At 41.0% G+C, this 22,361-nt stretch overlaps 3 protein-coding genes across 3 annotated transcripts; 2 read left to right on the top strand and 1 right to left on the bottom strand.

Moving 5' to 3' along the window:
• Nucleotides 1-3,264: 3,264 nt before the first annotated feature.
• On the top strand, nucleotides 3,265-9,481 carry LOC129583463 (probable ubiquitin carboxyl-terminal hydrolase FAF-Y). Its single transcript, XM_055475258.1, has 12 exons — nucleotides 3,265-3,560; nucleotides 3,887-4,009; nucleotides 4,218-5,524; nucleotides 5,700-5,914; nucleotides 6,021-6,429; nucleotides 6,505-6,557; nucleotides 6,774-6,931; nucleotides 7,375-7,527; nucleotides 7,596-7,776; nucleotides 8,157-8,329; nucleotides 8,400-8,585; nucleotides 8,864-9,481. Exons 1-12 carry the CDS (start codon nucleotides 3,375-3,377, stop codon nucleotides 8,942-8,944), a joined length of 3,225 nt encoding a protein of 1,074 aa, XP_055331233.1. The 5' UTR covers nucleotides 3,265-3,374; the 3' UTR covers nucleotides 8,945-9,481.
• LOC129583462 (2-acylglycerol O-acyltransferase 3-like) lies at nucleotides 9,448-11,090 on the bottom strand (the record flags this gene model as incomplete). Its single annotated transcript, XM_055475257.1, has 4 exons — nucleotides 9,448-9,852; nucleotides 10,042-10,285; nucleotides 10,437-10,464; nucleotides 10,673-11,090. Coding segments are annotated over 4 exons (801 nt in total), but the record flags the coding sequence as incomplete, so codon positions are not given.
• Nucleotides 11,091-16,447: 5,357 nt separating this feature from the next.
• Nucleotides 16,448-21,932, top strand: LOC129583358 (angiotensin-converting enzyme-like). The gene is given in 15 exon segments (XM_055475133.1): nucleotides 16,448-16,830; nucleotides 16,948-17,041; nucleotides 17,126-17,422; nucleotides 17,557-17,688; nucleotides 17,690-17,726; nucleotides 17,818-18,030; nucleotides 18,102-18,378; nucleotides 19,737-19,787; nucleotides 20,182-20,212; nucleotides 20,547-20,607; nucleotides 20,695-20,778; nucleotides 20,844-20,988; nucleotides 21,092-21,194; nucleotides 21,331-21,452; nucleotides 21,565-21,932. Coding segments are annotated over 13 exon segments (1,671 nt in total). The 5' UTR covers nucleotides 16,448-16,830; nucleotides 16,948-17,041; nucleotides 17,126-17,173; the 3' UTR covers nucleotides 21,731-21,932.
• The last annotated feature ends 429 nt before the right edge of the window (nucleotides 21,933-22,361 follow it).

The raw sequence follows: 22,361 nt of genomic DNA, 5'->3' as shown, positions 1-22,361 counted from the left end.
GGAAACCGATGAGCTGACAATGTACTGTCATGTATACATAACAATCGCGGACTGCCATGCCTTCCAGCACTTCACCATTCCTTCCTCGAGAAATAATTCGGTTGCAAGGAAGCCGGAAAGGTCACTGTGCTGCAAACTGATGAACATTCCATTAATTTTTTTCTGACTTACGCTCGCTTGTTTTTATGCAAAAGGCCTCCCATGTGATATGTACAGACATACAACATTTTCGTAGTGCCATTGTCGTACCAAGTATTAAAGGTCAAGCTGATTGCGATTGCTGACTTCTACAGGCATTGGTAAATCGGTTCAAATCAATGTTTTAGTAGTGTTTAAAGCCATAGCGCGCACTCGGTCATACAGTTACACCAGTAAGGCTAATATAACCATGAGAACATTTGAGTTTAGCGACAAGAGAAGCACGATTTTAGAAAAAGCTAAATGCAGTTTTTGAAATCTGGGAATTATCCTTTAGTTATGATTAATAACAAAGCTAATACATTTAGGCCAAACCGGGTGAGTGTAACTATATCAATCTCTCATTCTAAAGTACCCTTCTAATTTTCCGTATAGGAACCTAGCAAACTGTAGAGGTTACACTGAACTTAAGTTCTGCAGATGTGACTTGCTGTTTATTTATAATTAACTTTACATACATTGATTGAGAACATGGCGCAATTAATAAACACATTTTGTAACAATTTTCGGGCAGTGCATTTCGTAACCAATGTGTTAAATCAAATCACAAATCATCATTTTTATTATCCAACAAGTTTGCAGACAATTTTCCCCCGGAACATATTTGTTAGGTAAAGATTATTTTATTTGGCGCCCTTGACAATTATTTACTTTCTCAGAACGTCGCCTTCGGGGCATGTGATAATAAGCTTGCATGCCGCCTAAAAAAGGTAGCTAGCAACGACAGTAAGTACGGCATACGTATACCGAATCCTCTAGAGAGCGGTAGCAATTTAACTTCCTGCCGGCAAAAGTAGCGGATGTCACAGGTACAACATCGCCCTTCGGTTAATTCTGTTTTCTCTTCGGGATAACCTCACGTTATGGCGACTCGATTAGTAATCCATCGTAAAGAACGTATTTGTACGTACGCCATTTATTTAACAAACAGTGTTGAGATTATTTTTATAAACAAGATCAGCCGACAGCGTAGAGCGTTAATGCTAGCCACAACGCGCATCACGCGTTGACTACATGTCCTGCGTTTCGCAGGATGCCTAATTACGACATCGTTGACATTTATCCATTTCGCGTGACGTAACCGCTATGATTAGTTCCGATTTGAGGCATGTTTGCCAAGCGCCCGATAACATGGTTACTGATACTTTTGCCGATTTTTATTGTGCGTAATACGCGTATTTATGGTAAACGTGCTGCACCACGTTACAGTCCAAAAGTATACGAAGGGATGTAGCGCAATTGCATATGGTACATCGGTGAAGTTAAAGCAGTTGGCATTTACGAATGCTAACAAGATGTATTAATTTTATTTTATATTAACATAAAACTAGGTTGCGATATCTACAAATTATGAATTACTGTACATTCCGACGTAATGCACAAGGTCATACATACTAACTGCAGGTGCTGGTAATATCAGAATTGTCAAGTCGACTGCTTACTTACGGGATTTTTATTGTTGTAACAAAAAATCTGAATGCAAAGGCGGACAGTACGTGCAAATCAGCTATGAAAAAACGTTTTTTAATCGTTGGTAAAGAACTATATACGAGTAAGCACTGTCTTTGGTAACCGGCATTTGCGCTACAGGATGATGCAATTTTTAGAAACTTTCGCGTTCGTCAGGAAATAATATTTTTATTGAATAACTTAATCGTTACAATTTCGTTATCGCTCCGTACAGTAAAATATCGTCTGCCTGAAGGCTTTGTTATTTCTACAGACTACAGTAATAATTTTGACTGCTTGTGTTTAGTGAATATATTGAACAGTTGGATGGATTGCAAAGAGCAGAACTTCAGTTCACAAGAACTGATTCGCCAAAGCAACCAGGCGGAAGCTAAGCAATACTTTTGTGTTGTTTAATTCAGCTACAGTAGACTACCACAGGAAGATGTACTTTCATAAAAATGACTGCCCTACGTAAAACAGCACTACCACTAACATATCTTACATCATGATCAAAGAATAACGGCCAGCGTTGGCGATGTTTTTTTGACCAATTTAATTGCGTTCACTTGACACCGTGCAGACTGGAGCCGAAAAGGAGCGAATACAATTCTCGGAGAAGTTTGATTTCGTTCCAAAGCTGTTTTAAATTTGTGGTTTTACATTTTAAGAGCTTGTTATATGTAAATTCACAACCCGTTTGATTCGCAGCAAACCGGTAGATATGCAATGCCTATTAATATGAATCATTTGAATTTTCCTGATATAGAAAACTGCGTCGGTGCTGAAGAGGCGCAAGGTCAAAGCGTCAACAGGCTGGGCGGACTGGATGTTGCAGGTGGCGGTGGAAACAGACATGCGAGTACCCTCTTGCTGGACAGCACCCATTTACTGATACTTCGTACTGCTAAACTTTTATTCAGTTTCAAAATGACGGATTTATGCGTACAGACTGAAGCAAATACAGTTATCCGTTATAACAACAAAATCTCGCTTCACGTCGCCACTCCATTAATGGTCCCGACCACCCCGAAACTGCATTGCCCCGTTGGACGTCGAGCGACAGGCGATGCCGAAGGAATTCGTGGTGTGCCAGACTGGCTCATGGTGTTCTTGTACCGGTTACTAATTACCGGCCAGTTGGTGAAGCCAACAGAAACTGTACCGAGTACTGTACTGTTTCCAGATTGCATTAAACAATTTTCGGTAGAAGCATACAGAACCTGTATCTTGCTTAGGTTAAAATGACCGTTCTTGTCGGTAGTTTACCAGTCGAGCCTTCCTGAATGGGAGAAATCCCAAGATAGTGATTCAAATAAGCCGCTGGACCAGTTTTGAAACGGTGACATTAAATTTTTTATGGCAGGGGTATGGCATTTCTATTTTTATTGTTTTTTCTGCAGAAGATTACACTGCAGACCGAAATCCAGGTATCTTTGGAAGATGTTCTTAAGCTTTACAGTTACATGCCAGAGAAAAGCAATCAGTGTAGTATGTTGTTAGGTCCATACCGTAGCAGCCTTTAGCTATTTCCACCGCCAGCCGGATATGCGATACAGTACAATATACATGTACAGTATATAGATATTCAATGACGCCTTATGACGCATTGTTTACAAGTCGTTGCCAAACTCGCTCTTCTTCATGTTTTTTTAAATGACTGTTATTTGCTAATATTTCTTTCCTCTAGACGACTGCGTTTACGAAGGTGCACAATAGTTACTTTAATGGGGAGCTTTCTAGCGACATGCCGACAAAAAAGGCTCCAGACAGGAAACCAGACAGGAGATAGACAGCCACAGGAGTCCAGACAGTACCCACTTTCGACAGGAAATGCACCGTCAAGAGCAGAAAGACAATGGATTTATCAACCGGAATTGTTGGAAAGCGCACATGTTCCTTATTTTCTCAAGGTAATGCTCGCATTCTTGGCTATTTTATTCCATATGACACTATGTTTCTGTAAGTATTGTTTTATATATAATAATGCGCTGCTGTTGCTTGTCGGCCTTCGTTTTCACTAGTTGGCAGCAACAAAAAATTCTGCAGCTTTCGATATTATTGCGAGATCGGGCACTCCTAGTTCTGTGACTGCGTTCCTGCAAGACGATGCTTTAAAATCGGATATGCAACGAGCAACGGATTACGAATAATTATTTGTATCATCTTGTCGTATCAATATAATTATTTTTAGCAATACAAAAATTATTCTGGGAAGTTCATATCTCCCTATGTTTAGACTGGACAGCCTGCAGATGAACGGAAAAACACTGCCCTTAAGCAGCGCAATACTCTACTGGAATCTCACTGCCACCACGTGGAATCAATCGAGCCTCCCGATTCATCGCCAGAGCTTAATAATGTAAGCGACAGTTAAAGCTTTTTTTCATATTTTGGGGTGTTCCATAAGTTTTTTTAAGTTCCATAAGCTTTTTTTTCATATTTTCGGGTGTTCCATAGTTATTGTTCCATAAGTTCATTACTTCGACGCAGTTAATGTATATTAACTGAGTATCATGTTGTGTGTTAAAATTAAAAACCGTTGCAGCAAATGATTCAAAATAATTTAGGGGCTGGATGATTTTTTATTCCCGATTGCACGAGTTCTGGTCAAGGCCTGTTCAGAAGCCGCCGCGATCGGTGATCAAGGATGTCGGACAAGGGCGCTCGGTTGTTCCGTTCTCGATAATGCCAGTTCCGATCCTTTCGCTTTTTTGAAATATTCACACCAAGGTTGTCAAACGTGCCACGCAGCTCACGCACCAGGCGTCACTCGAGCATTTGATTTGATTAGCGAACTGTGTATGGGTTCGGCTACTAATGTTCGACTCCTGGACGAAACACTGGCACTGTTTTACGCCGATGCTCCATCCATTATCGGTTGGGAGCATAGTTACTGTCCGCCGGTTGCACCGCATGGTTTTGTCGGCTTAAAAAATGCCGGAGCCACCGGCTATATGAACTGTGTGCTGCAGCAGCTCTTCATGATACCTAGTCTGCGCGATGTCGTGCTGACATTCCATGACATGACCTTTCTGTATGGTGCGGATGATACAAAGAGAATATGTGATACATCGAGTCCTTCATTAGGGGGAACAGCTGCGCAGGAATACAATACTGGATTGATCAAACATTTGCAGGGGATCTTCAGACATCTGGCTTATAGCAAGCATAAGTTCTACACTCCAGCTGAATTCTGGAAACATTTCCGGCTTGATAATGAGCCGATAAACCTGAGAGAACCGCATGATGCCATGCATTTCTACAACTGCGTTGTGGACAGCGTGGACGAGGGACTAAAGTCAATAAAAAAGACGCCATTCATGAGTCGCATTTTTGGTGGGATCTTTGCTGATCAGAGAATCTGTCGAGATTGTCCGCATCGTTATTCTCGCGAACTACCATTTACTTCGTTGTATGTTGACATCCGAATTTCCCATACTCTGCAAGATGCCATAGAGCTATACGTAAAAGGAGATCTTTTGGAAGGCGTCAATGCTTATGAATGTGAAAAATGTAAACGCAAAGTAGTGGCAAAAAAGCGGTTCTGCATAAAAAAACTACCGCCAGTCCTGACTTTCCACTTGAGGCGATTCGATTACGACTGGGAGCGCGAAGAGCCAATTAAACTTAATGACTATTTCGAATTTCCACGCGAGATTGACATGGAGCCGTACACAGCAGCCGGTTTAGCCAAACGCGAAGGTGAGGAAATTCCTGGAGACGAATCTGATGAATACTCCACTGAAAAACATCTGGCGGAATCTCCAATCGACAAACAACAGCAAATAATCGATACTAACTACAGACTTGTTGGCATTGTTATCCATTCTGGTACTGCAACTTGGGGTCAATACTACTCATATATTTTGGACCGGTATGTACATATCTGCAGTTCAAACGGTTTTTTGTTGTGGGTGACGGCCTAACGAGTTCGGCCGTGGTTAATACTTTCCCGAACCCCGTGATTATTTATTTCATATTTTTAGAAAGCTTCCAAGCATATACTATTGTCTACAGATTTTTAGATGAACTGCTTAGTTCTCTTTCAGAAACGGGCAGAAGTGGTATTTTTTCTCTGATGAGAGCGTGACTGAGAGCACATTAGATGATGATAAGGAGTTGAAAAAGCAGTGTTTCGGAGGTGGACATCCAAATTCGTCGACTTTGAAAACAAGGAGTGCTTATATCTTATTCTACGAGCATTGTGGCCAAAGTATGCCGACGAAGAGCAATCATCCTGGTTTTCCTATTTCTACCTCGATAGGTAAAATAAACCAGAAATATGCGTGCCGGTTATCTGACTACGATCAGCATTTTATCATTTTACTGTCTTGTATTCAATTTGTTACATTAATTTAACTTTGTCACAGGCTCCAGAGTGTTGCACTTAATCCCAGTAAATCAGCGTACGGTAATACTGAAGGAAAACTTAAATTTTCTCTACAATCGAGCTGAGTTTGTCCCGGAATACTTCGAATTCTTCAAGAAATTCTTGCGGAATGCTGCAGAGTTAGTTAGTGCACCTGTGGATCCGATCCGTGATGAGCAGCTAGCGGCGAAACCGGGTGTTAAGTCGGCACAGATTGACGAATTTGCCGTAGCTGTTATCCAGTTTTCAGGGAAAATCTTGTTTGATGTGGTGTTCCGTATGCATTTTGATGTGCGCGGTGAAGTTAGCGAACTGACAGACAGCTTCGTGAGAATTCTTAAAGTGACTTTCGCTGGCCGACAACACTTCACTGAACGTATCTTGCTGAAAACACGACATAGGATCTTTGAGTACTTCGTCTGATGTCCCAGCCAAGACATCAGATGTGCCATGAAGCGTTTGCTTGGACATTTGATATTTTGCAGTCGAGCAGATTGTCCGTGTCCGCCTTCAACGTTACAAGTTGCTCGTGATGTCGGTGAGTGTCAACTTAATATTCTAAACAAAACATGTAATTATATATCTGGTAAGTTTGATTGTTCTGATGTTCACACCCATTGGTGAAGCAGACTTCATTACTTTCAAGGTATTACTGCTAATGGTTGCAACTTGATTGGATTTGAAACTTTCTTGTGATTTTTGCTGTTATCGTGATATGTTTCTATTGCACTGGTGCCGTTTTTCTTGTTTTTAGGCTATGAATTCTCACAAGAGCTCACTTCTTTGGGTGACCTTATCTTTTCTTGCTGTATGAATCTGCTGGAATGGCAGGAAACGGACTATTATGCACGACAGCTGGATCAGTATTTCGGGATGATTCATGATTTAGCAGCTAGTGGGTCGGCTGAACAGGTAGGTTGGTGTTGTGTGTGCTTTATTGGGAGAAAAGCCATCAACATAACAAAAAGGGCATTCGCGTAATACTACGTAACACGATTCAAATTTAAACGTTAAAAAACAACCAAAACCGTTAGCGCCGTCTGGCCGTTTAGGACGCATATTTATAGTGCCCAAAACCGCACCAGCATTTCCTTTCACAACGGCCAGACTAAATCTCTGCTTTAAAAATGCAGTAGAACGGGGTACCCCTGTCATGTTGCGAATCTTTGCCAGCGAAACGAATAAGTATATTAATAATACCGATGGGGAAAACAGCAAGCTGTATACAACTATCGCTCATTTAGTGCGATCCGTTGATTTTTCGAAATTTATCGTTTCTGGCAACAAGATAGAGGTACACTGGACAATCGGCGGTTCCTTTCTTCAAAACATTACGGTCGTATCTGCATTTACAGACTCTGCCTAATCCATATGCGATCCGTATGGATGGTGAGTATGCGATCACAGCTTCCCCGGAACTCGTGCAGCAAACTTATATGACCGACGGCTTTCTGAAAAAGTTTGTCGAAGAATGTCTTGCTATGGAAGAAGTGCGCCAAATGATTAAGGTTAGTATGCTGACTGCCATTCCGCTACGCTTCGAATACTTTTATCGGATAACTCGGGTTTCATCTAGTTTTTGTCATGGGAGAATTCCAACTTCACCGTCCGGATACTATGTAATTTGTTGACCGCTTTGGATGACCAGAGGGCTCAAGACTGGCCTACCTTATTGGATTTTTGTTTTTCATTTATCAGCTTGGAGGATTCGCTCATTAATATGCGTGTCGATAGATTTTTAACGGCACGAGATATGGGTAAGTTTCATATATACCAACAGCAGTTGCACACTATTATAGAAATTAAGAATTTTTATTTAAATGCGGTACAGAATGTCACGTCACGTGCATACTAGCCATTTGTTAAAACCACGGAGCTGAAGTATGTGTATAAGTAATAATACTGTATTTAGTGACTATTTACTGCAGATGTTTTGTGCTCTATGCCCTATGGTATTTTCTTCGGTCTTTGATAGAAGTTGGCATATATAGGCTCTGACAGGACCATAATATGTTTGTAAAACGATTGAATCGGATGCAAACTTATTTCGTATATTTATTTCATTTTTAGTACACATTTTGATACAAAACGATTGTCTATAGAAATTCTAACATTTCGTTTGCTATTTTTCAACTAGAACATTCCGAAGGATTTCTATCAATCATGTTGCGGCATCGCAGCTTGTATCCTCGCCGAGCTTATTTGTACTTCAAAACTTTATGGCGCTTCTTGTTGTCCCATCTATACACGCCACAGGAATCCGTGCAAGCTGCCGATTTAGCGGGATGGCGGACTTCCTTAGACGGCGAAGTATGCTTTCGAGCGATTTGGAAATCGCATTTTTGTCTTATTTAAAATTTTTTCTGTTTCCAACGTATAGATAAAACTCACTGTAACCATGATGTGCGAATGGCTTCAACAAGAAATCAAAAGTGGTTACTCGACGTATTGCGACAGCTTGAATAATCCGATTATTAGCAGTGATGAAACCTGGAAAGGGCTTATGTTTGAGCGGACAGCTTCCGCTAAGGACTTGCTGGAGAACATCATAGAAAGCTTACCAGAGGTAAAGCTGTTTCGCCAGTAATATTGGGCAGTTTACCGCATTTTTGTGTGCAATGTAGCACTGACCGTCTTTTATGGATGCTGGTACGTATATGGAGAATGCAGCACTCTAAAAATTCGAACCCCATGCTGGCCGTATTCAAATTGTGTTGTCTTTAAGTAAAGTGCTAATTCACTGCTAAATAAGATTATTGTTTTCTTCATAAATAATTGCTTAACGGTTACGGGCTGTACTGTATAGTGGGAGTCAGTTTTGTTCTTTGCATATTGTATTTGCAGGATGCCTTATTGAAGATAAATAATCAAGCTGGTAGTCCACCAGACGACGAGAAAGAAGAAACGAACAAAGCTACTGCTTAAACCGGCAATGAAAAAGGCACGGAAGTGGGCTGAATCACAGCCTGAATGTTGGCGTTGCTGGACAACATGCATTTTGCAGGAGGAAGAGGACATCCCAGTACGTAGTCCTGCGGATGAATTATTTGCGCTCAAAGTTCAAACGCCTTACGGTCTATGTGAAATGGAGAAAGGCTCCGAAATAATTGTGAAGAAGGTTTGCGGTTTGTTTTCATTTGATCAGCCTTAGAATGCAGTTTTTTAGCTTCTTCCTCCGCTTATGTTGGTTTTTGCTTTTGTTTAGTATAATAATGACAGGCTAACCTGGAATCACTAATGTTTAGCTTGATGAGCAGGGTGGTCAAGTGCTTTTTGTTTGTTTTTGGCTGGACAGATCTTGGTGATTATCTGGTGATATACGTACCATACAATTGCAAGGGCTTTTTTATTGCTGCTAACTGAAACATGAAAGTAATTTTTGCGGTGCTGGTGCATCCAGTTTCGTCGTTGTATAGTAACTGATTTATATTAATTTATTAAACAGGTGAAACAAAAAGTGAGAATTATTCTTGAAGATTAACGTCGTTGGTGCTACAGCTACCGTCTAAAAGTGGGCATTTAAGCCAATGAGTCAATACTGTAATACTCACAAAAATTTACATTGCAAACGCAAAAGTACGTACAAATAACACATGTTTTTACCACGACCGCGGAGAAAATTTATAAGTCTCAGTCCCGACATCGCAGTAAGGTGCACGGAGAAAAATTATGAGAAAAATGATGCCCGTTGGATGTCCGTCATATCATGCCAAAACACTATATTAGTCAATGTAAGACAGCTGGGCATTGGGATAGCCGCAACTTGCTTTATGAGAATCGAAAAGATCGCGTAGATCATCCAAGTAGCGCCGGTGGGCATGGTCGATTTCTTCCTACAAAATGGCAAAAATTGAAATAATGCTTAAGATCTGTACTCGTAATAGCGGTTGGTATCTGTCACCATCTACTACAGATATCTAGTATCTACCACGGTATCCGCATGCGCTAAGAAAAAACAAGGCGTACACGTGCGATTACAGTACGGTATACGGTACTCGTACTGTAATTCGGATTAATTTTACCTCTGTCGGCTGCGGATTCTGCACGGTGGGAATGGGTGCACCGATGATAACCGTGATAGGACGACGTTTGGGGAGGAAGCCCATGGTGTAGTTGAAGAATCCACGGCCAAAGAATACCACTGGTGCTAAACGAGTTTTGGCGTGCACAAAGCGTTGGAACCGGTCAATCCAGGATCCATCGTCGGGGTGATACAGACGGTACACGTCGTTTTCCCCAAATGAAAACACGGGCACAAGATGAGCCCTGCAGTGTACGAACTCATTATTTATTCTAGTTAAATCATCATGGAAGGGAGTGAACAACTTTTTTATAATTCGGTGCGAATGTTGTGTACCCCCAGTATGTACCGAAATAATTTAAAGCGTGCATAGTTTACCGAATGACTCAAACTCACCCAGTCTGAATAGCCAATTTAACGAAACCTGCAACATCAAATCGCAACATTTATTAGCGAATTCCCCACAACGACAATACAGCTACTGTACAGATACATAATTATGCATTTGCTTTAGCAAATGCATAATTCGTGGAGCTGTCTATATTGGAAGCTCCACGACAAAACGCAAGCTGGCAGTATAAAACATTGCCGTAATTTGACCAAATCCAGTATTTGGGCAAACAACTACGTACCTTTTCGATTCTTCAGAACGAGTTTGACATTTTGGTAGTCATCCTCGCGGGCCTCTTTCGCCCCTCCGACCACAATCCCCACCGCAGTTCCCGGCGCCTTTCTCATCCAGTACTCAATGCTCTCCCGGCTGACATCGCACAGCCCCAAAGCCATACAGTACTCGCGGTACAGTGGAAACTGAAAAATCACCTTCATCCCTAGCAAATGCAGATCGATCCCGGGGAACAGCGTTCCCCAGCCGTTCGCCTCCGTGGCCAGGGCGCTCCAGAATCCACATCCCATGATCCCGTGGGGATGACAGCCCATAATGTACCGGCAGCGGGGGTCCAGTTCCGTGGTTTTGATCAGTTTCACGGGGAAATAGTCGCGGTAGTATTTCCAGAATGCCAGCCGGCGTATCCAGGGATAGGCCCAGTGCAAAATTTACGACCACCCTCTGACCTCTAAAGGGCAAGGTGCAAGATGGCCTTCAGGAGGTCATAAAGTAGGCAAAAAGATGGCATCTGGGAGCCCCCCAACTTTGAGGCCTCTGGAAGGCGCCGCCGGATGCCAGCAAAATGGCTGTTGGTTATGGGCCTCCCAAAGGTGCCATGGCGGCGTTCCTGGTGCCTTCCAGATGGCAATCCCGGATTGGGTATTAGGGCCTGTTATCAAACCACATAGTGCCTATTGCGGCACTGCCTTCTATATAAGGCTGGATTATCCATGTTTATTGTAACCAAGTGTGATTTAATCATGATCCATATTCCATACTTTACTGGGCCATTGTATCATGCTAGCTAATAACTTAAGTGCAGAATTGCACACACACGATAATTGCTAGGTTTTAGTTAGATAAATACATTTTTGTAATTTACCAACTAGCGCAATCATCGCCAATATTGTCCTAAGTTCCTAATAAAACTAACTGGACAATGACGCATATTGTATAGTATTTTCTTCAGTTTTCTACCAATTTAATAATTATTTAAATTTTATTAGCGCTTGCATTATTGAAAAATGAGAAATAAGTAACAATAAACAAATATTGATAAAGAATGCGAAAAACAATATCAATAATATTAACTATGATTAAATAAATGGCAAATTTAATTAGCAACAATTAATATTAATAATTATTACAGATATTAGCAATTGTTCATGGATACAAGCGCTAATTTTATACTTACTATTATTATTCCTCCTTTTTCTAACAGTATTGTATAATGCAAAAAGAATTTTTTTGTAATTACTGTAACAAAAAAAACGCTCTGAGAAAGAGTACGTTGTACGAACGACTCGTACAATTAAGTAAGTAAATTAATTTCATGATTAAATTTTGGAGAATTGGAGTAAATCCACACTGCCAGACCCGGCAGTATAACCCTTTCCCGCGTTTGGAGGCGGAGCTGCAGTTGGCATGTGAACAGCAGAGATAGCCAGCAACGGCAGCTGAGCTGCACTGCTGCAGTCTGTCTTTTTCACTTTGTCAAGTTTGCTCAAATAAGAACCTTGTTTTTGTGGATGAAAATTAATCATAAACGATTTTTATTCTAATTTAACAGTTATTACAATTACAAGACACCACAAATAGTTAACTATTGTGCTTGTTGGCAGATGGTGCTTGAATCACTTTGTTTGATATGTTTGCGCTCATGCATGATACAGCGATACTTATCCCTTGTTATAACAGTAATAATAACACATATGGCCTGTGGGTTACTGCAACTGACGATGGACTAGTCAGTACTCAGTCACTACTCACTACTTTCGCGTCTTGTGTCCTTACTCCTTCGAAACCTATAATCTTGGAAACTATATTCCTAAATCTTGTACTCTGGACTCTGGAGGCCAGGCTTAGCCAGCGCTCATTTCGAGATCACCCTAAAAAGTAAAAACTCCTCATTGTCAGTCGCAGATCTTCATGGGTCCCCAAGTGCTGCAGCAACGGTGTTTACGGTACGACTTTATTTTCACAATTTCACTGAATAAAGAATCTTTTCGTTGATGAATGATAAGCACATGTGCAGTTTATAAATTATTCGGTTGGATTGTTTGGTTGTTTGTCATCGTTGATTTTACTTAATTCCTATATTTCCGATTTTTCCTTTGATTTTTATTTTTTGTTGCTGATTAATTTTGCAGGCGTACCCTGTGATGCTTGGGAAAATCAAGGCCAACGGGAACTTCAACGCTCAAACCATTCACCACTAATGAGGCGCATGCGTTCAAGGCCCATCGATCGCTGACGCTCAGGTACAGCGTACTGTAATTAATAAAAATATAGATTTTTATCAAAATTCAAATGCAGTGTACCGTGTACGTTGCGTATAGTGTTCAAATACGTTGTTGAATTAATAGTTTTTCCATTTTTCTGGGTACCCATCATTAATAACCCGATTTAGTTAAATTTCTCCTAATTGTTATTAATTTGGCAGTGCGACACTGCGACGGAGAGACGCTGGTGGGTCTGTAAGTGAGCAACGACTACCGCGCCCGCGACGTAACGGCCTCGTTGACGCTGGACCAGTTGGACATTAGAGCGCATCGGACAGTGCCGTCGGCGCCGAGCCACAACATTACAATACCAGGGCATACTGATCCGGTTTCCCGGCGGCCAGATTGTTTCGCTCAGCAGCAGATACACCGGTACAAAATTAATTCATTTTAATTATTTGTTAGTTCTTTGAAGGATATTTGCTGCCTGCTTATTATTAGTTGAAATTACTGTAATTATCTGTTTATTTATCAATTTGGTTGTTTTAATATTTTATTTACTATAGTTTTTGGCAAACATAGATTTTTATGTCAATCATGTTGGTTAAGTACGTATTTGGATCATAATTTATTTTCAAAAAAATTTTAATAAATTTGAAATTGCAGCGGTTATTTTTTCTCGACAGGCAGTGACTTTCATGTGGCGGCCTAGCGGCCCTTGCCTACACAGCGTGTCCAGCGTCGGCTACGCCGTCGAGATCCCAAAACCGACGCGGCCTTCCGCGGTAAGCTATTTTTGTCATTTTGTCAGCGTAGTAGTGCCAATACTGAGTCGAGCGCTTGTACGTAATCTCGTTTTTATTTCTTCTTAAAATTTTAAACACACGGGAATTATTCGAAAAATTTTTGGTTGCAGGTGCGCACGGAGTGAGTGTCAAGTGCATTTATTGTATTTCCATTTGGCCGTTTGATAAAGTCTGTCTCCATCCAGAGCCGGAATCCGCTTATTAAACATATATCTTCCGAGTGGATATTGGACACTCTAGCCTCGATTTTTAATTAAATGAACTCTTGTTTATTAACGACATGTCTGGTTTAGCTTTGAAAATTTAAATAAGGTAATTATCCTCTTGTTTAGTCCTGGAGTGTGGTGGTGTTTGTTGCCTTTATAAATTTTATTTAATTTCAAACTAAATGGAAATCCTGTTGGCACAAGCACAATGATATTGTCCTTATTACGGTGAATCTCAATAAAAACAGTGCGAGCGAGCTATCCCGTACGCAAAATCTGGGCTGTAGTAGGCTGTCACCACCCTCGTCTAGAGGCCCTTATATGCACCCGGGAGGCCCAACCGTACACCTCCAAATGGCCCGTGGAGGCCTTCCGAGGGGCATTTTCTGTAACCTTTGACCGAATAAAAGGAGGCCTCCATTCGGAGGCCTCCGCACTGGGGCAAATGGTCATAAGTAGGCCCTGTGGGGGTTAAGTGTACAGGCCGCTTTCCAGCCGTTTGGATGTCAAATTTTGCGCTGGGGGCGCGCCCGCCCCGGGAGCTCTGGTCCCAGTCGAGCCAATACCAGATCCCGTAGAGGATGGGAAGGAAGCAGAAGGGGGTGAAAAGGAGGAAGAAGAGCAGCAGGGTGCTGGTGACTCCCATGAAGAAGAATGTCCACACGTGGAAGGCCGCCGCTAAGGTTTGCAGACGCCGCTCCAGCGGCACGAATAACGGTACGAAGTGGATGCCGAATGCACGCATTGTCACTGATCTGCTTGGATTTAACTAACAACTAGGAGCCTAAGGTAGGAATAGCAGTGTTCGACAAGGTAATTGTATTCAGATCTGTAGCGGTGAACCACAATTTTAAAAATTTTTTTTGTCGCAAAGATTTTTTGCGAGGCAAAAGCTACTCGTAGCGGTTTTGCACAGTCACGATCGAATGATTTGATGTACTCGTACTTGTAAATAATATTTTGGAACCCGGATTGGTCATGAATGGTATACAGTGACCGGTATCTGATTGCGACAACGGACGGTTAAGCGCCACAGTTCTCGGCAGTTATCTGTCACATGCATCATGTTTATAGTGAGCTTGTACAAACTAATAGCCTACAAACCAATCTGCTTTTTCCATACACGTACCTTTGATTATCGATGTATGGCGCTGACGCCACAAGTTGTACTTTGGTTTTGTTGTATCAGGTGTGAGACATCTGGACAGTGGTCAGTGTCTGATTAAATTGATATTTGACGTCATGCTAGCTGCACGGTAAATATTGTACTTACCGGTATAATAATTACAACAAGCCTGTGTTGTACCCTTCACTATATTGAAAAGATAATTAGTGAAATGGAAATTTTCCCGTGGCTGTGCATTGTTACTATTAACAGGTAGCGTTCTTCCGAATTATTATTTTTAAAACTACTGCAAATATGTATCAAAACTTTAAACCGTAAACTGCAGTAATAATTACGCACAAAACCATTTCTTTTTTTGTTTTTTTTGTACGTATACGAAGTTCGACTTAATGTACTCAGCAGCACGAACCTTCCTAGCAAAACAACCATCGATTTTGTAAGAGAAAGGGAAACATACGGCAATGGCAACTTTTAATTAGCTGCCACGAGTAGAGTGGGTTACACACCCGTACCACGGCAAAACAGGCTCAATGGTTCGTCGGTAATTACCTAGATCTTAACAAACCACAATTTTTGCGTATCGCGCGGATTCTGAAACATCAGCATCAATTTAATCATGAGCCATGAGTTGTGGGGAAGCGTGAGCCTGTCTACTGATTTCAGATCCGGAAAGGGATCGGAAAGGTCAGAACAAGTCAGAGAACTTACCGATAACACGTATCCAGAATTCTATTTAGTGTTATGGCGGTACATCTGTTTCCGGTTGAGATGTTACCAATGACAATCACCAGAACATGATAAGTTAAAGATGATGATTCTACGGTTCCAAAATTACCACTTCAGAGCAAAACAAACAGAAGCAGGCTTATTTAGAATTATGATGGGTCTGATCATCCCGTATGTAGACACTAGCTAGACAGCTCTTTAATACATCGTGTAGTTTAGATTATACAAGAGCAGACATATCCTGGGGCGCATATCTTGTGAGTCTGGTCATCACATCGCAATATAAAGCACAACTAACAGTCTAAAAGTACAGTAACAAAATCAATTTCATGTGTCGCAAGAATATATGTAACATGCAAAATACCAGTCAAGCATGCAAAATACAGCCAGCGTTTGGAGGTCATAAAATATATTTTGTCATTCCTGAACATCCTATAAATTTTATGACGTAAATCGTAAAATTTGTTAAACGGCTATGGTTTATTACTTTATTCCTTAATGCCCTTCTGGTCCTGACAGGATAATGTGTTTATTGTTCGGTAATAACTCCTTAAGAAAATGTTTGACTGAGCATTCGCCAGTGGCGCAGTGCAGTGTATTGAAATTTTAAACGTGGTGCAGTTTTATTGAAAAGTTGTTGTGGTGATTTACGTCATTGACCAAAAACATATTTTTTTATAGCTACTTATCAATCTTTCTCTCCAAATACACTTGTTACGGAAAATGCTTTCAATATCAGAATATTTGTTTGTAAATACTGACTACTACATACAGCATATGTACAATAGCTATGATGTTTTCAGCCATATGCGATAAACCGTGTGTGTACTAAGATCTTATTGTTCTTTAGTTTATCTCGTTTTTGCGACTGTTGCGAGTGGCAAATTCTATCCCGTGAATATCAGTGAATTTTTGGAAAACGGGATTCCTGATAAAAACAAAGGTGGTGATGAAAACTATTTCCGGGAGTGGGTCCACAACCGGTACGAGTTGCTGTTAAATGTACGATATCGTATTCCGGCATTTTATTCAACGAGCCGCAGTTACTGAATATCAAACCCGTAAAGGTCAAGCGGATTATGGAAACCTTGTTAGCGGTAATATAAAATAAATAATTTACGCTTGGTTTATCATTTTTATTTTAAAAGAGTGCAAACAAAAACGTTTACGTCAAAGTTTAAATTACGGAAGGTCATGTATCGCATTAATTACAGATTCAATCCGGTTGCAACAAAGGTACGCCATGCAACTGGGCTTTCTCTATGGGACTACAACACTAACATTACCGGCAAAGAAGAAGCAAATACGGTAACCCGTGATATCGGTCTTCGAATGCGCATATCCGACACAGTATGCGGAGTCAAAAATGTGACTTCTGTTTGCATATTGCAGGTCAAGCAAGCCCAATTATCTGCCAACTTTACCAAAAGCGTGGCCAAGATGACACAGAACTTCCAGGTTGAAAAGTTTAAGGATGTCCAACTAAAGCGGTTGTACATAATGTTAATGGCCGGCCGCCAGCCGCTGGAAGAGGCCGACTTCACAGAATTCACCTCCATTGTCAACCACATGCGTGCTCTTACTCATACAGCATTTGTTTGTTATGATGCTTCCAAAACTGTGGAAACCCTGGAGGTGTTAACGTTTACAAGGTTGGGATGTCTAAAGAAATATCACACAGATGTTTACGTAAGTCAGCTTTCTTTGTGTTGCTAACAAGTAACAACGACAAAAGCCACTGCCAGTAAGCTTTACTTCCATATTAAAATGATGTTATGTTAAGCTTTATGACATTTAACAGAATATATATTCCATCTCTGTAGGGCTTGTCCTTTATCTATACAGTTAGTTACTACGTCGTAAACGCTTGGAACGACCCGGATAAAAGAAAGTATTCATGGAAATCCTGGAGAGACGTTAGCGGGAAACAGCTGCGGGATAATTACACACGATATATACATTGACTTGAAAAACAAAGCAGCGCACCTTTCAGGTAGGAGAACCAAGTAATTTTACATTCTGGTTTCCGGAATACTCTTCTGCCATCGCAGTAACATGTTGACTATCGTTTTCCACTTTAACAGGATATCGGGACGCCGGTGCACTGTGGCGGTCTTATTACATAGTGGACAGTCTTAACTACGCAGATGCGGTATTCCTTAAAGATTTAGAGAATTTATGGCAACAAATCCGACCGTTGTATTTGCAACTGTATACTTATGTGCGCCGCAAGTTAATCCAGCATTTTCTCAACGAGAAGCTGTCAGCAACGGCCCCGGTACCGGCTCACTTGCTAGGTAATAGGTCACATCCGGTTGAGTAAGAAATACGTGCTATAAAATAATTATAATACAGAATAAAACTCTAGGAGACCTGATGAGTCAATCTTGGTCTGGCATGCTAAACTTTACGCAGCTCTTCCCATCGAAGCCATTGCTAGATGTTACCGACGAAATGAGAGCCCAGAAGTTAACGGTGGAGAAAATGTACCGCTTATCCGAGCAGTTTCAAACCGGGCTAGGTTTGAAGCCAATGCCGGCAAGTTTCCGGAAACTATCCATGCTGACCAAGCCGAATGATGGTCGCGTTGTCTCGTGTGGGGCCTCTTCTTGGGAGCTTCTTACAAGTCCTCCGGACGATACACGGTAAGTACATAATCGATGAGCGCATTACTAAATCTTACTTCAAGATTTGGGTTAACTGATCTGAATAACATAGCGATTTAATTTTTAGCTCTTCGTGCGGAAGTATTTATACAAAAAAAATTGAAATGTTATTATAATATGAATATAAATATTTAAAATGGCTGCTGCCCCCTTTCCGCCATCCGTTCTTTGAAATTAGAACGAGCAACCTTTTGATCATGACAGTTGTCACTCCCTGCCACGCCTCATTTTGGATACGTATTACCATCACCCTTCAGTTTATGCAGCAGGAATTAAAAGGCGATGGTAACGGCCAAAAGGGGGCGTAAATTATGGCATAAAACCGATGATTCGCGCATTTTAAATGTTGCCGGATTAAGTCCGTCACCCTGTCAGCTGGCAAGGCTTGACGGAAACGGGTTAAATCATGAGGTGTAAAAAGCTTCGCATGGTAAGTACCTTTCCCAACCGGTAACGGCCGTAATCGGATGGAAAAATAGCAGCTAAAGGTTGTAGGTATTAAAAATTGGCCATCAGATGCATTATGCCCGGGGCATGCAGCAAGTGACCAAAGCTGGCCAAATAGACATTTTCGGGGTTTGCGAATGTCTTGGCTGTACCCGTGGCCTTCGAACACCAGATAGTTCATATAATTCGCTAAGCAGAACGTATTACGCACTTTTGTAAAATTATATTATTACATAGTGAGTGATGGTTTGGGAGATATGTAGCTGAATAATGGACATCTATGGTCGTTCAAAAATTTCTTGCCAAAACTGACAGGGATGAGCATAGTGCTATTTTTACAGAAGTGAAACTGCAAATCTTGATAAAATCTCAGAAATTTGATACAAAATTTTGAGCGATACCGAAAAATCGGGCATAGAAAGCATTGCAAAACCTGGTATTTCGATGGTCATTGAAGTGACCACAGTTCAGCAACCGAAGAATTATTAGAACAGTTCAGCAACCGAAGAAGTATTAGTAAGGTTGGAACAGCTGTTCACGCACAAATTGGAATTAAGCGCGGAGGCATAAAGCTTATATGTCCTTCTTTGCGAACAAGCACAAGCACATCCACTCTATTGGGCTCCGGCATCTTTTGAGCCTTTCCGGTAATTTCACACGTCTGTGAGAAAGGTCTTCCACATCTCGCATCGCGTACAGAAGCTCGCCAGTGATTTTTTGGCATCTGTGTTCTCCGATAACTTGGTTGAGGAGTGGCAATTGTCAAAGGGGGTGTGAAAGGTGGTGACAATAGCCTACGGAGATGTTAACTTCAATTTTTAAAAAGGGGTGAAATAGTCACACCCATATTTAAAGGCCAAGACTGGTTTAAACTAAGTATGTGCTTGCAGGATTAAGATGTGCACCCAAGTTAATGTGCCCCACTTCATAACAATCCACCAGTAAGAACAACAGTTGTTTAGACTTCTGTCCTTTCATGGCAGACATTTCTTCAATTTTCAAGTATGCACCGTTGTTGCCTTATAGAAAAATGGATATTCATACAGCAAAATTTGATTTAGTTTAATTTTAGAAAAGCAGTGCATATCACGCTGTAACAAGTTGTACAGAGTAGGTTTATCGTTAGATGTGTTTTACTTGCTATTTTCACTTCCCGGTTACACTTGTGCAGTTTTAACCCTACTATGTATCTGCATATTTACGTGTACTGAAATATACCAATAATGATTTAATGCTAATTTTACTGCTTAATATTGCTTACCACGGTAAGTATAATTATTATCATTGCTTCATCATCGTATATTAATTATTAACATTGCTGCATCATCGTTGTAGCGAAATGGGACACAGCCAATACTACTTGCAGGTCAGTCCGGCTTCGCCACGGCAATAATTCATTAGAGACGTTTATAAAAGGTGGAAAAATAATTTAGAATTAAACAAATAAATAAGCAACAACCCAACGTAGTTCAAACTTTAGAGCAAAGCATTTAGTGGCTTTATAACATGTATGCATTAAGTAACATCCAAGAAAAGTAATCCAAACACTGTAAGGTATTAATTCAGTATTCTGCATATATAACACGTAAGTTAAGTACTGTATATTTTGCACCTTGTGTATCGTACACGATACACAAGGTGTACGATACACAAGGTCCGTCAGTTACATAACTTGTAACAATACGTAATTTTACAAACAGTACAAAAACCAAACTCCAGTATATTTCCGTAACGGTGCAAACCCTGGATTTCACGAAGCAGGTAAAATTTGACCTTTCGCTAGCTACCTACTTTTGTAGTTAATACCTACTAGTTTTGTGTCGAAGAAAAAATATGCTGTCTTTCTAGTGGGTGATACTTTAGCATTAAGTGTTGCAACTCCTAAACATTTAGCATGGCTGGGTTTGCTAAAGAACAATTCGGAAGATGAAGGTAAAAGCGAAATCTCAAAATTTTACCTGAATATCTGAAACCAAGCAGGACTGGTGAATATGCAGAAAGCGAACTTAACAACCAGTTTATCACTTGTCTGGATAAAATCGCCAATCTCCCATTTTTGTACCTACTGGACAGATATCGTTATGACGTGTTTTCCGGGAAAATCTCCAAGAGCCGTTTGAACTGGGCATGGTGGAAATATGTGTAAGGGTTGCCGTTAGGCATAAATTCAACTTTGTTTATGCTACCGGTTTATCCGCTCGCCAAATACATGCACACTCTGCCGCTGTAAACTTCAACTGATTAGGAAAGAGTATCAGGGCATCGTTCCTCCAGTCCCGCGGTCGGACTTGGATTTCGATCCCGGTGCACAGTACCATGTCACTGCCGATACTGAATACATGTGGTACGCTATTCTTAAACATGGCTTTTGCGCTTTTATTTCTTAATATTGCGAAAAGAGTTTCGCTTTAAAAAAAATTGAAAGGAATATAAAACCACTGAAACCACTAAATCTGAAAAAATATCGATTTTACCGCGTTGCAGTACTTCGTAAGCTCTGTGATACAGTTCCAATTCCACAAAGCTTTGTGCAAAGCAGCCGGACACAGCGGGCCGTTGTCAAAGTGCGACATTAACGAGTCTAAGGCCGCTGGTAAATTGCTCAGGTATGCAAGTAGCTATTGTTTTTTAATGTAAAGATTTCTGCACCGACTCGCAAAGGTTACACCGTAATTCTTAAATGAAACCAGGCTGACAAGGTAACTGTGCGGGTTACAGTGGCATGCTCTCACTGGGCGCTTCCCAACCGTGGCCCGTAGCCATGGAGCGGGTAACTGGCTCGCCAAAAATGGATGCGGCGGCATTTTTGGAATATTTCGATCCACTGCACAAATATCTTCAAAAAATCAATGCGGAGAATAAGGAATTTATTGGCTGGAAATAGCTATCACGGATGCGCTACGCATAAGAAAATGTTATTGATAACTAGTCCTTGGTATTATTGATAAGTAATCCACGAGTAACGAGTGTCATCCCTTTGTACTGGCAGCTTTTGTTTTGCTTATGCTGCAGCAATTTTTGTACCCATACTAGCCATCGTAAGTGCTCTTTCGAAATATGCACGGTGATTAAAATGTTAGTGATTCTCGCTGAAATGTAGATGGCTACTCCAGTTAATAGTACTTTAAAACATAGCTTGGAATACGTTGGTAACCTTTGCTAGCCTACGGGCTGGAGCGACAATAACTATATCAACCCGATGAACTTTATTACGGTTCGCACACAGGTGGACACAAAAATTTCCGTGCTACTCAGAATAGGCATTGCAGTGCTAAAGAGGCTGAATATTTCCAGAGACGTTATTCCGAAGCTGGCTGGTGATATAAACAGCACAACAAAGCTCTTAATCACAGACAGGTACCCGTTGCCGAGATTCCAGTACTCGTATATTCGTTTGAATTTTTATATCAAGGCTGAAGCTTCTTAATGAATGGGTCATGGAACTGAGAGGAAACTGGCTTGTCTCGTTCTCACTTTCTATGCTTGTGCGCGGGGACCGCGCGGTAAAGCCGGCC

This window comes from Paramacrobiotus metropolitanus, unplaced genomic scaffold, assembly GCF_019649055.1.
Source record: "Paramacrobiotus metropolitanus isolate TYO unplaced genomic scaffold, Prichtersi_v1.0 Parri_scaffold0000010, whole genome shotgun sequence".
In the NCBI taxonomy this organism is placed as follows: domain Eukaryota; kingdom Metazoa; phylum Tardigrada; class Eutardigrada; order Parachela; family Macrobiotidae; genus Paramacrobiotus; species Paramacrobiotus metropolitanus.
This window is presented reverse-complemented; position numbering and strand designations above follow the sequence as displayed.

Excerpts from the sequence above, each read along its gene's own strand:
- LOC129583463 (XM_055475258.1), top strand. The coding sequence starts at position 3,375 with ATGGGGAGCTTTCTAGCGACATGCCGACAAAAAAGGCTCCAGACAGGA. Across the intron at positions 5,525-5,699 it reads TACTCATATATTTTGGACCG|AAACGGGCAGAAGTGGTATT; the intron begins GTATGTACATAT and ends GTTCTCTTTCAG. Across the intron at positions 6,558-6,773 it reads ACAAGTTGCTCGTGATGTCG|GCTATGAATTCTCACAAGAG; the intron begins GTGAGTGTCAAC and ends TCTTGTTTTTAG.